The 14,173-nt window shown below is 32.4% G+C and overlaps 1 protein-coding gene across 1 annotated transcript; it reads right to left on the bottom strand.

The window, feature by feature from the left end:
- Positions 1-4,405: 4,405 nt before the first annotated feature.
- Positions 4,406-14,173, bottom strand: LOC125275061 (lysosomal-associated transmembrane protein 5). The gene is made up of 7 exons (XM_048201726.1): positions 14,015-14,173; positions 10,666-10,774; positions 8,911-8,987; positions 6,802-6,930; positions 6,594-6,689; positions 4,899-4,991; positions 4,406-4,678 (listed from the first exon to the last, which is right to left on the bottom strand). The coding sequence occupies exons 1-7, from the start codon at positions 14,081-14,083 to the stop codon at positions 4,604-4,606; spliced, it is 648 nt and encodes a 215-aa protein (XP_048057683.1). The 5' UTR covers positions 14,084-14,173; the 3' UTR covers positions 4,406-4,603.

Raw genomic sequence — 14,173 nt, 5'->3', positions numbered from 1 at the left:
ATGATTTATTCGTAATGTACTGTCACTGTCATGTCTTTCTAAACCTCTTTAAGCATGAAAGGAGATATTTAGAAGTATCCAAAATGAAAATGAAAGTGACCGCAGCTATCAAGCTAGATTTTTGGTGAACAATGACTTAAAGGGTTAGTTCACCCAAAAATGAAAATAATGTCATTAATTACTAACCCTTATGTCGTTCCACACCCGTAAGACCTTCGTTCATCTTCAGAACACAAATTAAGATATTTTTGTTGAAATCCGATGGCTCAGTGAGGCCTCCATAGCCAGCAATGACATTTCCTCTCTCAAGATCCATTAATGTACTAAAAACATATTTAAATCAGTCCATGTGAGGTTCAATATTAAAATTATAAAGCAACGAGAATATTTTTGGTGCGCCAAAAAAACAAAATAACAACTTATATATACTTATATTTCAAAACACTGCTTCAGGAAGCTTCGTAACATAATGAATTAGCGTATCGAATCATGATTCGGATCACGTGTCAAACCGCCAAACTGCTGAAATCACATGACTTTTGGTGCTCCGAACCGCTGATTTGACACAAAAGAATCATAACGCTCCGAAGCTTCCTAAATCAGTGTTTTGAAATCGGCCATCTTGAGAGAGGAAATGTCATTGCCGGCTATGCCTCACTGAGCCATCAGATTTCATCAAAAATATCTTAATTTGTGTTTCGAAGATGAACGAAGGTCTTATGGGTGTGGAACGGCATGAACGGTCAATAATTTGATCCCTTAAAACTCATCTTTGATCACCACAATTACATATTCACTCTGTAACTCTACACCCTTGCCTCATTTAATATACAGGGATCTATGAATATGATAATTAGCCCCGCCTCCACTCACTCGCACGAGCTCAGACGAGATCCACTCGGTCAACTTACTGAGGTAAACGCTGCACAATGCTATCGTGTTTTACAACGTCGGACACATAGCGGTAACTAATACGATTACCGTTTTGCTTGACTACATTATCAAACAGCTAATAATGTGTTGCTAATGTTACACAAACCATGTTCACATTCACAAGTCAGTAACAATCAGTATCCTTAGAAATGCTTTGAACATCTCAGAACGTCAGCGGAGAAAGGCATATAGTTCATCATAACATCGTAATATACATCATACACCAGCCATATTGCTAAATCTACACAATTTTACATATCAACAGAAAAATATACCGGGATAACCTTCTTTTGAGACTCCCTTGCAAGGTCAGTTAATAGGTTACAAGGTAGTTTGTGACATCAGAAACACCAGCGATTTCAAACCGCGGGTTTGAGACTGTCTTTGTTTCACTGCAGTTTTAAAGAGAAAATACTCAGCAATGGTGCTAACTTATGAATTTGCGCATGGTTTGTGCTTAAAGCATGTTAAAAACAGCAGATAGACATATGAACAACATTGAAAACTTGATTTTCACCACAGGGGGACTTTAAATTTCAGTCAGATAATGAATGGTTTGAGAAGGCTTGAAATTCAAGCACAAATTGTCAACATGTTTTTTTTGCCCTTGCCACCATCCATTTCACCATTTCAGCTTTAACATTCTGCTAAACGTTTCGTTTTTTGTTTTTTCCTCCAGAGAATAAATGAGTTTGGAACAACGTGAGGGTGAGAAACCGCCTGTGAAGTACCCAGGAGTAACACTCAGAAAATAATTCACCGGTAGTCCCCTGTTTGTCTATGTAAATGAGGTGTGTGTGTTTGTTTATATATTGCATAACACAGCAATTAAGGTTTCTGAACACATACTGTTTCTCTCTGCCTCTTGCTTCCATTCATCTCGAACCTGCCGGAAAAAGCCCTCCGTACCTGAAGTGCGCCAATGACTTTGACGAGAACATTAAAGTTTCCTTTTTCTTGCACCATCTGTAGCGCAGTACAGCGTACTAAAGTCTCATGGAAAACAGCTTGCGCTCTTTAAAAAAAAAAAAAAATAGTGACTTTATAATTATTTTTTTTTAAAATGATTGGCTATTGACCAAATTAAGTGGAAATTGAAATATATACAGTCCTGTACAACTGTCTTAGGCCACCAGCTTTGATGTTTTAGCAATGTTTTAATGAACGTCCATATTTATTTTTCAGTCTACAAACAAAAAATGTAGGAAATATGTACACAAAATGTAAAAAAAATTCTGCTTCTTTAAGCAAAATTCAGTATTTAGTGTGACTTCCTGGACTTCTTCCATTTTCTCAAAAATGAAACTTTGCTCATATTTTGAAAGTTTTCTTGTCCTTCCAGTCCTTTCTGTTTCATTTAGGTTTAAGAGAGCGGGTTCCTGCTACTGTTCAAGTGTAAAGAGAGGTCACTAAATACTTGCCACTTTAGCCTATAAAAGCTGTTTTTTTCCCCTGATTTTTCTTCTTTTGTTTTTTAATATCGCAAGTTTACTGTATTGTCTGGTTATATTGTAATAAAGAGACTGAGAAATAATTATATATGGTCATTATATCACTGCTGAAACATCTAATGATGGCCTGAGACTTTAGCACAGTACTGTATATATATATATATATATATATATACATACAGTACAGTCCAAAAGTTTGGAACCACTAAGATTTTTAATGTTTTTAAAAGAAGTTTCGTCTGCTCACCAAGGCTACATTTATTTAATTAAAAATAGAGTAAAAAACAGTAATATTGTGAAATATTATTACAATTTAAAATAACTGTTTTCTATTTGAATATATTTGACAAAGTAATTTATTCCTGTGATCAAAGCTGAATTTTCAGCATCATTACTCCAGTCTTCAGTGTCACATGATCCTTCAGAAATCATTCTAATATGCTGATCTGCTGCTCAAGAAACATTTAATGTGTACAATTGTACAAAATATTTGTGTACAATATTTTTTTTCAGGATTATTTGATGAATAGAAAGTTCAAAAGAACAGTGTTTATCTGAAATCTAATCTTTTGTAACATTATAAATGTCTTTACTGCCACTTTTGATTGATTTAATGCATCCTTGCTGAATAAAAGTATTCATTTCTTTAATTTCTTTTCAAAAAAATAAAAATAAAAATTCTTACTGACCCCAAACTTTTGAACGGTAGTGTATAATGCTACAGAAGCTTTGTATTTCAGATAAATGCTGTTCTTTTGAACTTTCTATTCATCAAGGAATCCTGAAAAAAAAAAAGTACACAACTGTTTTCAACATTGAAAATAATCATAAATGTTTCTTGAGCAGCAAATCAGCATATTAGAATGATTTCTGAAGGATCATGTGACACTGAAGACTGGAGTAATGATGCTGAAAATTCAGCTTTGCATCACAGGAATAAATTACTTTGTCAAATATATTTAAATAGTACACAGTTATTTTAAATTGTAATAATATTTCACAATATTACTGTTTTTTACTGTATTTTTAATTAAATAAATGTAGCCTTGGTGAGCAGACGAAACTTCTTTTAAAAACATTAAAAATCTTAGTGGTTCCAAACTTTTGGACTGTACTGTATATATATATATATATATATATATATATATATATATATATATATATATATATATATATATATATATATATATATACAATACCGTTCAAAAGTCTGGGGATGGTAAGACTATATTTTTGAAAGAAGTCTTTCTTGCTCGATAAGGCTACATTTATTGCATTAAGAATACGTTAAAAACAGTAATATTGTGAAAAGTTTTTTTCTTTTTTTTATTTGAATATATTTTAAAACGTAATTTATTCCTGTGATCAAAGCTGAATTTTCAGCATCATTACTCCAGTCTTCAGTGTCACATGATTTTTTCTTTCAAAAACCCCCGAACAAAAAACTCCCAAACTTTTGAATGATGTATTTTGTCATGTATCAGTGAGCACAATGTGAAGATTTGTTTCTTGGAATTTTATAACATTAAATCAAGCAATTAATATAATATTTTATTATACAGATTAAATATTCCCTCTCTTTTCTTACACATACAGCTGTCAAAATAAAAAGCTTCACATTAGTTACTATCTCATAATCATAAAAAAACCCAGATATCACTAGTTTCTGGCTCCTGATATCATAATCAGTGGTGCATCACAGAAACTGCAAAAAATATTTTCTTAGTGTTTCTGTCTTGTTTTCCAGTACAAATATTCTTAAATCAAGATACTTGAGATTTACAAGATTTACTTGAGAAGCAAAATAACTTAAGATACTGGTTTACTGAAAAATGTATCATAATTAATTGAGTTTGTGCTTTAAACAAGAAAAAATATATTGTCTATATAAGATCAGAAAAATAAACTTAATTTTGTGCAGTGTATTTAAACCATAACTAGTTACTGTTTAAACTGAATGCCTATCTCCCTTCTCCATGCTTTCCCAACCAGTAAAGACACAATAATCAGAAACACATAAATCATTAATGAATTACCTTTATTGTATTAATTACCTTTATTGTGCCAAAGCAAGGATGTAAGCAGGCATGTCTGTTTATGTGTTGCTTCTGGTTGTTTGCATGCGTGTGAATATTTGTGCTTGTGGTTTAACCCAAAAGGGTTTTTTTTTTTCATTTTGCGTCATAAAAGCATGCCGGAAATAGGTATTTTGTTTTATTTTAAGGCTCATTATAGGTCGGGGGTGTGTCTTCTGCTTTCATTTTGAGAGCTTCATCATAAGAAGGGAGCTTCACCTGTTAGTCAAACACACAATAAAATGGTGATTTGTTTTATTTGATCACAACAGTAGATGAACTGCTATAAAAAAAAAAAAAATATATATATATATATATATATATATATATATATATATATATATAATATGATCAAAAAATACAATTACATATTATACAGCAACATTACAACCACTATATCTTGTCACACTAAAACAATCTCTACTATAAATGCACTTACTGTCACAGTATTTCCAGTGTCAACATGGATGGCAGCAAGCCTTCTTTCCTTTAGGGCGTAGAAACACCTCATTGACACCTGAAGCATATACACCTACACAAAAAACACAGAGATACTAATTAAAGCCCAAATGCACAGAATTATTCTAAACATAAATGAACACAGTTATCCAGAAACCATCCAGAGGGCAGTTTAATTTCCCTCTACCTTTTCCTAAATCCTTCTCAATCAGCTAGAGGGAGCGAACACACGTTATGACTGGCTCTATACATCGCTTTCATACCTCAAACCCCCCGTACAAGCAAAAGGAGATTTGGTTTAGACTGTATAATTTAGAGCAGCAGACAAAATAACACTGTGTGTGTGTGTGTGTGTGTGTGTGTGTGTTTGCATGAGTTAGTTTTTTAATAGAATGATGACATATCATGTGTTTACATGTATACAGTGGCATTCAGTTTTTTTTTTTTTTTTTCAAAACAAATATTATCAACATACACAACCATTAAATTATTAAAAAAATGTAAAAAAATATATATATATAAAAATGTGTGCATGGAAGGAAGCATTAAAATGATCAAAAGTGATAGTAAAGGCATTTATAATATTATAAAAAGATTTTTATTTCAAATAAAATGCTGTTCTTTTGAACTTTCTATTTATCAAAGAATCCTTAAATGGTTAGTTCACTGTCATTAATTACTCACCCTCATGTCGTTCCACACCTTCGTTCATCTTCAGAACACAAATTAAGATATTTTTGATAAAATCCGATTGCTCAGTGAGGCCTCCAGCAAGATAATTAACACTTTCAGATGCCCAGAAAGCTACTAAAGACATATTTAAAACAGCTCATGTGACTACAGTGGTTCAACCTTAATGTTATGAAGCGTCGAGAATACTTTTTGTGCGCCAAAAAAACAAAATAATGACTTTTCAACATTATCTAGTCATGGGTGATTTCAAAACACTGTTTCATGAAGCTTGAAGTCACGTGAACCATTGCAATTTCGAAACATTTTGAAACACTTATGATGTAACGAAGACTCGTTTACTGAAATCACGTGACTTTGGCAGTTTGATACACGCTCCCAACCACTGATTCGAAACAAAAGATTCGTAAAGCTTCATGAAGCAGTGTTTTGAAATCACCATCACTAGATATTGTTGAATAAAGTCGTTATTTGGTTTTTTTTGCCGCATGAAAAGTATTACATGAACTGTCACATGAACTGATTTATGTCTTTAGTAGCTTTCTGTGCATCTGAATGTGTTAATTATCTTTCTGTCAGTGCAGGCCTCACTGAGCCATCGGATTTTATCAAAAATATCTTAATTTGTGTCTTGCGGGTGTGGAACGACATGAGTAATTAATAACAGAATTTTCATTTTTGGGTGAACTAACCCTTTAAAATGATTACAGTTTCAACAAAAATATGAAGCAGCACAACTGTTTTCATCATTGATAATAATCAGAAATGCTTCTTGAGCAGCAAATCAGCATATTAGAATGATTTCTGAAGGATCATGTGACACTGAAGACTGGAGTAATGATGCTGAAAATTCAGCTTTGATCACAGGAATAAATTACGTTTTAAAATAGATAACATTTATATTAAATTGTAGTAATATTTCACAACAACATACTGTATTTTTGATCAAATAAATGCGACCTTGGGGAGCATAAGAGACTTATACCTTCAGCAGTATGTCCAGCATAAAGAGCACACTGTACCACACGGCGTACTGGCCAATGTCCTCCTCATTCAACATACTGACTCCTTTCTGTCTCTTCTGTTAGGGACATACACACAAGTGCACATTAATTGGGTGAAATTCATCTAAATAGGCATGTAGTTTTCATGAAGTCAGTATCTAGTTGTGTGTCCAAGTGTGTGATTCTCACTACAGCCTGCAGCACGTCTCTGTATTTGGGGGTCCCTGGCAGAATCCAGGCTCCATCAAACAGCGAGAGAAAACTCAGACTCAACTCCACGAACATCATCAGCACAAACGGCAGCACAAACATCGGGCCCTTATACAGAGAAAGAGAAATGTTCAGCCACACATTTAATCAAATGCAAAACAGTAAGAGATTGAGAGGGGGAAAAATTTGTTTCCCTGTTATAGACTGATCGGGTTTGAAATGTGTAGTTTGGAGAGAGTGCTAGGATTTCGTGTTTCACCAGCTTCATAAATATTGAGACAAGCTCTCTTTCTGGAAGCTGGGTAAATATTGGGTTCAGAGTTTAAAATCGAAGTTTCACACACACTCACTGAACCATTGCTTATGCACAGTCACATACATACACATCCTATAAAACAAAAACTGACTAGACTTATTTAAAACGTATCACCACAGATGGTTGCATTACAGATTTAGTGTGTATATTTGACTTCAGTAGCACAGATTTATTATTGTTCTTGTAAACTCTTCAGTGAGAATGAGTTATTTGCTGGAATGAATATGGTGCACATTCAAACAGCACAGTAAATCACGGTATGATAATGGCATTAATATTTATGTATTTATATATTTATGTCTACAAAGCAAACGTGCAAAGAATAAGTCAAACGGCCTTTACTAAAAAAGATAAAACAACAATATTGGACGAATTTGAAGGAGCTTTTTGAAGCTTCACATTGAAACTGCAATTTGGACCTTCAACCCATTGGTCCCTGTTAAAGTCCACTATACAGAGAAAAATCCTGGAATGTTTTTCTCAAAAACCTTAATGTTTTTTTCAACTGAAGAAAGAAACATCTAAACATCTTGGATGACATGGGGGTGAGTAAATTATCAGGAAATTTTAATTGTGAAATGAACTAATCCTTTAAGTATCAAATCAGCATATTAGAATGATTTCTGAAGGATCATGTGACACTGAAGACTGGAGTAATGATGCTGAAAATCCAGCTTTGATCACAGGAATAAATTACGTTTTACAATATATTAAAATAGTAAACAGTTATTTTAAATGGTAATAATATTTCACAATTTTACTGATTTTACTGTATTTTTGAATAAATAATTGCAGCCTTGGTGAGCATGAAAGTCTTCTTTCAAAAACTTTTGAACAATGGTGTATAAATTTAGTTCCTGTTGAAATGTGATTTAGCATTGTATTTTATTAGTATGCTTGGAAAATTGAAACATGAGCTGATGTAGTAAAGCAATTATTTGAGATGTAAATTTTGGACCTAAAATGGTATATGCATCATATGTAACTACCATTACTATTGCAATTCACTTTATGTAATCAATAAATAAAAAGAAAAAAAATTTAATATTAACAATTCATATCTACACTCTAAAAAATGCTGGGTTAAAAACAACCCAAGTTGGGTTGAAAATGGACAAACCCAGCGATTGGGTTGTTTTAACCCAGCGGTTGGGTTAAATGTTTGCCCAACCTGCTGGGTAGTTTTATTTAAACCAACTATTGTTTAAAAATTGCTATATGGCTAGCTTAAAATGAACTCAAAATAGTTGGGAAATTAAAAACCAGATGCAATTATAGAGGCAACAATAATAGACAAAAGGTGAATGTTTATTAATAAGCTTTAATATTTTATTAATATAAATTTAATAGTTTAATAGTTTATTAATATACATTTATTAATAAGCAATTTAATAAATGTTTATTGTTTAATAATTATTCATTGAACATTAATAAATGTTCATTTCCAACATACTTTGGGTTAATTTTAATTAAGCAATACAGTAATTTTTAAACAATATTTGAGTTAAATAAAACTACCCAGCAGGTTGGGCAAACATTTAACCCTACCGCTGGGTTAAAACAACCCAATTGCTGGGTTTGTCCATTTTCAACCCAACTTGGGTTGTTTTTAACCCAGCATTTTTTAGAGTGTATGCATTTATTAATGTATGAATGTATTCAAATGTATTTCGTAATGCATCACTGTGTTTTTTCCCCTCATAAACCACATTTCCATGAATTTCTGTTTAGAGTGTTTTTCAGTGAGTGGCAGTAAACACGTCCAGCGGTACCTTGCGTTGAGAGAAAAGAACCAGCACAGCAGAGATCGACATCATGAACAGCATCAGAATGTTAGTGCTGATGTCAACTGGAAAAAACAAAGAGAGAGAAATTTAATGGCTTTCAATTATTTCTATATTATCTATGATTATTTTAATGTTTTTGTGTTGTGCTAAAGGATTAATTTACTTATGCAAAGTCTTATACCAAACACTCTAAATAATGCTGGGTTAAAAACAACCCAAGTTGTGTTGAAAATGGACAAACCCAGCGGTTGGGTTAAATGTTTGTCCAACTGTTGTTTAAAAATGACTATATGGCTGACTTAAAATGAACCCAAAATCAGACACATAATTACTAGAGGCAACAATAATAATCAAAAGGTGAACATTTATTAATAAGCAATTTAATAAATGTTTATTGTTTAATTATTATTCATTAAACTTATTAATATTAATTTCCAACATATTTTGGGTTCATTTTAAGCAAGCAATACAGTCATTTTTAAACAATAGTTGAGTTAAATAAAACTACCCAGCAGGTTGGTCAAACATTTAACCCAACTACTGGGTTAAAACAACCCAATCACTGGGTTTGTCCATTTCCAACCCAACTTGGATTGTTTTTAACCCAGCATTTTTTAGAGTGAACAATGTTTGGTCAAGATGCAGCATTTAGGATTTCATGAAAAGCTTCTGTTTTGTATAGATAAACTAAAGGTGTTTTTATTGATAAGACATTTTCTTGGAAAAAACATTTCCACAAAAATCTGAAGCAGCACAACTGATACATTGATAACAACATTGATAATAATCAGAAATGTTTCTTGAGCAGCAAATCAGCATATTAGAATGATTTCTGAAGGATCATGTGACACTGAAGACTGGAGTAATGAAGCTGAAAATTCAGCTTTGATCACAGGAATAAATTACATTTTAAAAATATATTCAAATAGAAACAATTATTTTAAACTGTAAAAATATTTCAGATTTTTTTACTGTATTTTTGATCAAATAATTGCAGCCTTGTTTTTTCAAAAACATTTTTAAAAAATCATACTGATCACAAACTGTTGCAACTGTAATGTAGACTTTAGAAATAATGGTCCCACTTTATATTAAGTGGCCTTAACTACTATGTACTTACGTCAAAAATAAGTACAATGTACTTATTGTGTTCATACTGTATTGCAAAACACTTTTGCTGCTATTGAGATGGATACGGGTAAGGTTATGGGACAGGTTTGGTGGTATAGGTAGGTTTAAGGGTGGGTCAGGGATGGGTCAACAGTGTAATTATAAATGTAATTACAGAAATTAATTGCAGATGTAATTACATGCAAGTATTTTTTACATAAGTACAGTGTAAAAACATGCATTTACACATTAAGTGCATTGCATGAAATGGTTAATTTAAATGTAATTACATAGCAGTTAAGGCCACTTAATATAAAGTGGGAACGAAATAATTAAAATGAAGAAGAAATATTTAAGATTCTGTTTTAATTCTAGGTCACTAATCAAATATTACATTTATCATAATGATCACGTGAACTCTAATGTGAAATTCTGAAATAAGAAATATATACTTTATTTTAGTGTCCTTGTTACATGTAATTACGATAGTAATAACTATGAATTATGCATTTAACCCTACAGTAAGTACATGTAGTTAATTAATATTGCTCAGTACTTAAATGTATAATTACACAGTAACAAATAAGGTGTAACTTTGTAACTGAATGAAGTTGTGTGAAGTGAACTTACAGACACGCTGGCCCCTGGGAGCCTTTGATTCATGAAAGGGGACAGAATATTCCACTTTCTCCCATGAAACCGTATAAACGATGCCCACCAGTTTCAGCACATTACAAGTCTAGAGACACACACACACACACACACACACACACACACACAGAGGGGGTACAGATGAAATGAATGTGACAGAATGAATTCATAAAGGTAAACGTGTGTCTCAGTTTGTGTGTACTCTGGCAGCGGTCTGTTTGGTCTCTCTCCTCAGAGCCAACACCAACAGAACAAGTTACACAAGAACAGCGGTTCATTCAGAAAAACCTGTAAAAGTGTAAATGACATAACATAGACACAACCTCCTCCCTCAGCTAGAGATCCTATAGAGCTTTAAATACAGACAGAGGGTTTCCTGTAAACGTATTTATTCCTAAACCGATGATCATGATTATTGGTGTGTCCAAAATGGCCAATATTCATATTCATGCATTTTATTCATATTTCATGCTTATGATTTATCAATATTATGTTTGATTTCATATATCCATGTAATCCTACTCTATATATTAAACTTCATCATATATTTAAGTACACTAAAAATGTTGGGTTAAAAACAACCCAAGTTGGGTTGAAAATTCACAAACCCAGCAGGTTGGGTTAAATGTTTGCCCAATGTGCTGGGTAGTTTTATTTAACCCAACTATTGTTTAAAAATGACTGTATTGCTTGCTTAAAATGAACCCAAAATATGTTTTAACATTTATTAATAAGTTTAATGAATAATAATTAAACAATAAACATTTATGCTTATTAATAAATGTTCGCCTTTTGATTATTATTGTTGCCTCTAGTAATTATGAGTCTGATTTTTAATTTCCAACATATTTTGGATTCATTTTAATTCAGCCATATAGTCATTTTTAAACAGTAGTTGGGTTAAATAAAACTACCCAGCACGTTGGGCAAACATTTAACCCAACCACTGGGTTAAAACAACTCAATCGCTGCACTCTAAAAAAAAAATGTTGGGTTAAAACAACCCAAGTTGGGTTGAAAATTCACAAACCCAGTGGTTGGGTTAAATGTTTGACCAACCTGCTGGGTAGTTTTATTTAACTCAACTATTGATTAAAAATTATTGTATTTCTTGCTTAAAATTAACCTAAAGTATGTTGGAAATGAACATTTATTAATACGTTTAATGAATAATACACTCTAAAAAATGCTGGGTTAAAAACAACCCAAGTTGGGTTGAAAATGGACAAACCCAGCGGTTGGGTTAAATGTTTGCCCAACCTGCTGGGTAGTTTTATTTAAACCAACTATTGTTTAAAAATTGTTATATGGCTAGAATGATGAACCCAAAATAGTTGGGAAATTAAAAACCAGATGCAATTAGAGGCAACAATAATAGACAAAAGGTGAATGTTTATTAATAAGCTTTAATATTTTATTAATATAAATTTAATAGTTTAATAGTTTATTAATATACATTTATTAATAAGCAATTTAATAAATGTTTATTGTTTAATAATTATTCATTGAACATTAATAAATGTTAATTTCCAACATACTTTGGGTTAATTTTAATTAAGCAATACAGTCATTTTTAAACAATATTTGAGTTAAATAAAACTACCCAGCAGGTTGGGCAAACATTTAACCCTACCACTGGGTTAAAACAACCCAATTGCTGGGTTTGTCCATTTTCAACCCAACTTGGGTTGTTTTTAACCCAGCATTTTTAGAGTGTAATTAGACGATTTATCAATTTTTTTTATTAATGTTCACCTTTTGATTATTATTGTTGCCTCTAGTAATTATGTGTCTGATTTTTTATTTCCAACCTATTTTGGGTTCATTTTAAGCCAGACATATAGTAAATTTTTAACATTTGTTGGGTTAAATAACACTGCCCTGCATGTTGGGCCAACATGTAACCCAATCGCTGGGTTTTTCTCCATTTTAAACCCAACTTTGGGTTGTTTTTTAACCCAGAATTTTGTGCATTTCCTACTCATTTATGCTTATTTTTCATTATATTTTCATCTTCTCAAGGTATAATTGATGCTTGTTGTCTTCAATTGTTCTTCAAATGTTCCTATAAATGTGACAAGATATTCTGTACTCCTTTGTGGTTAGATATTGGACACCTGCCATGCACTGCAAAAGCGACAATGTTCTCAGAATTTGTTGCTCATTTGAACAAGATGATAATATTTTGCACAACATAAGACTTGATATTTGAAATGTGCAAGCTTTCCAATTCCTGTTGATCCAAAAAGGTGTTAAACCCACATCTTGCGTAGTTAACGTTAACTGTCACAGGATCAGTCACGAAAACATACACCATTGACACAATGTGTTCAGTCTGACCTTTCCTATCCTAGGTGTATAACTGAAGTCTGTGTTAGTTTCACCTTTTCTGCTTCTGACTTCTTGCTCTCTGCTATTTTGGCACTCCAGCCTTTTGATATCTTCCGACAAAGACTGTTTTTCTCAGAATAGACTTTTGATTGATGGTCTTTTGTATCAACAATGTATTAAATTTGATTATCGTTTATTTATTATTGATTATTCATATTCTTCCATTTCAATTTTCATCAACTTCTTCGACTGCCTGGATCTCATTTCATTAATTATATAATGTGGTTTGTTTAAATATTCATAAAAGTATCTAATTCAATTTGGAATATCAATTTCTCACTCCATTTTTTTCAGATCATGAATGTTTCTCAGTAGTCTACGCATAGTTAGTTTCTCTATTTATCTCATCTACTGGTTGCTAAATAAATATCAGCTTCAGATAAAGACATGGCTAGTGCTGTACGACAAACATTGTGTTAAAAAGAGAAATGTAACACTTTATTTTGATAGTGCACTTTAGATAATCTAACTATCAGTAACTTTGCAACTACACCTCAACTAAGAGTACTAGTAAACTGTTTGGTTAGGGTTAGTAGAATAAGTTGACACGTATATGCAAATTTACTTATAGTTAGTAGAAAGTGGGTTATCGAAATAAAGTGTAACCAAAAGAAGAGTCAGCATTGAATGAGGCTCAGTAACTGATAATGACTTCAAAATGGAGCCAGCTTCCTCTACCTGCACAAACTTCTCCTTTAAGTTTGTGCAACTGACAAATAACAGCAACAAAATGGCTGTGCTGTCGTACCAGAGTACAAAACCTTTATATATTCATGTACAGACACTCTAGTGACTTTGAAAGTCCCTTGAACTATTACTGCAAGTGAATTCACCTGATATTTTATACTAACCAACAATTAGAGATTTAGAACAGGAAAGCACTCTTTAATTGTAACTATATAAACACATATTGTATGTTTGTGTGAAGCTGTTTTACCAGATATAAGATGGCAAACGAGAGGGTCGCCGTGTTGACATGGCAGCAGAGTGTGCGTGTTCCAGACATCTTTTCTCTTCGGCTTTCTCAATGTGACAAACCCTCAGAAACAGACACATACATCCTCCTGCTGTTACTGACGAACACGCATGCACTTGT

Source organism: Megalobrama amblycephala, linkage group LG9 (assembly GCF_018812025.1).
Source record: "Megalobrama amblycephala isolate DHTTF-2021 linkage group LG9, ASM1881202v1, whole genome shotgun sequence".
In the NCBI taxonomy this organism is placed as follows: Eukaryota; Metazoa; Chordata; class Actinopteri; order Cypriniformes; family Xenocyprididae; genus Megalobrama; species Megalobrama amblycephala.
This window is presented reverse-complemented; position numbering and strand designations above follow the sequence as displayed.

Excerpts from the sequence above, each read along its gene's own strand:
- LOC125275061 (XM_048201726.1), bottom strand. The coding sequence starts at position 14,083 with ATGTCTGGAACACGCACACTCTGCTGCCATGTCAACACGGCGACCCTC. Across the intron at positions 10,775-14,014 it reads CGTTTGCCATCTTATATCTG|ACTTGTAATGTGCTGAAACT; the intron begins GTAAAACAGCTT and ends GTGTGTCTCTAG. Across the intron at positions 6,690-6,801 it reads GAGACGTGCTGCAGGCTGTA|AAGAGACAGAAAGGAGTCAG; the intron begins GTGAGAATCACA and ends TGTCCCTAACAG.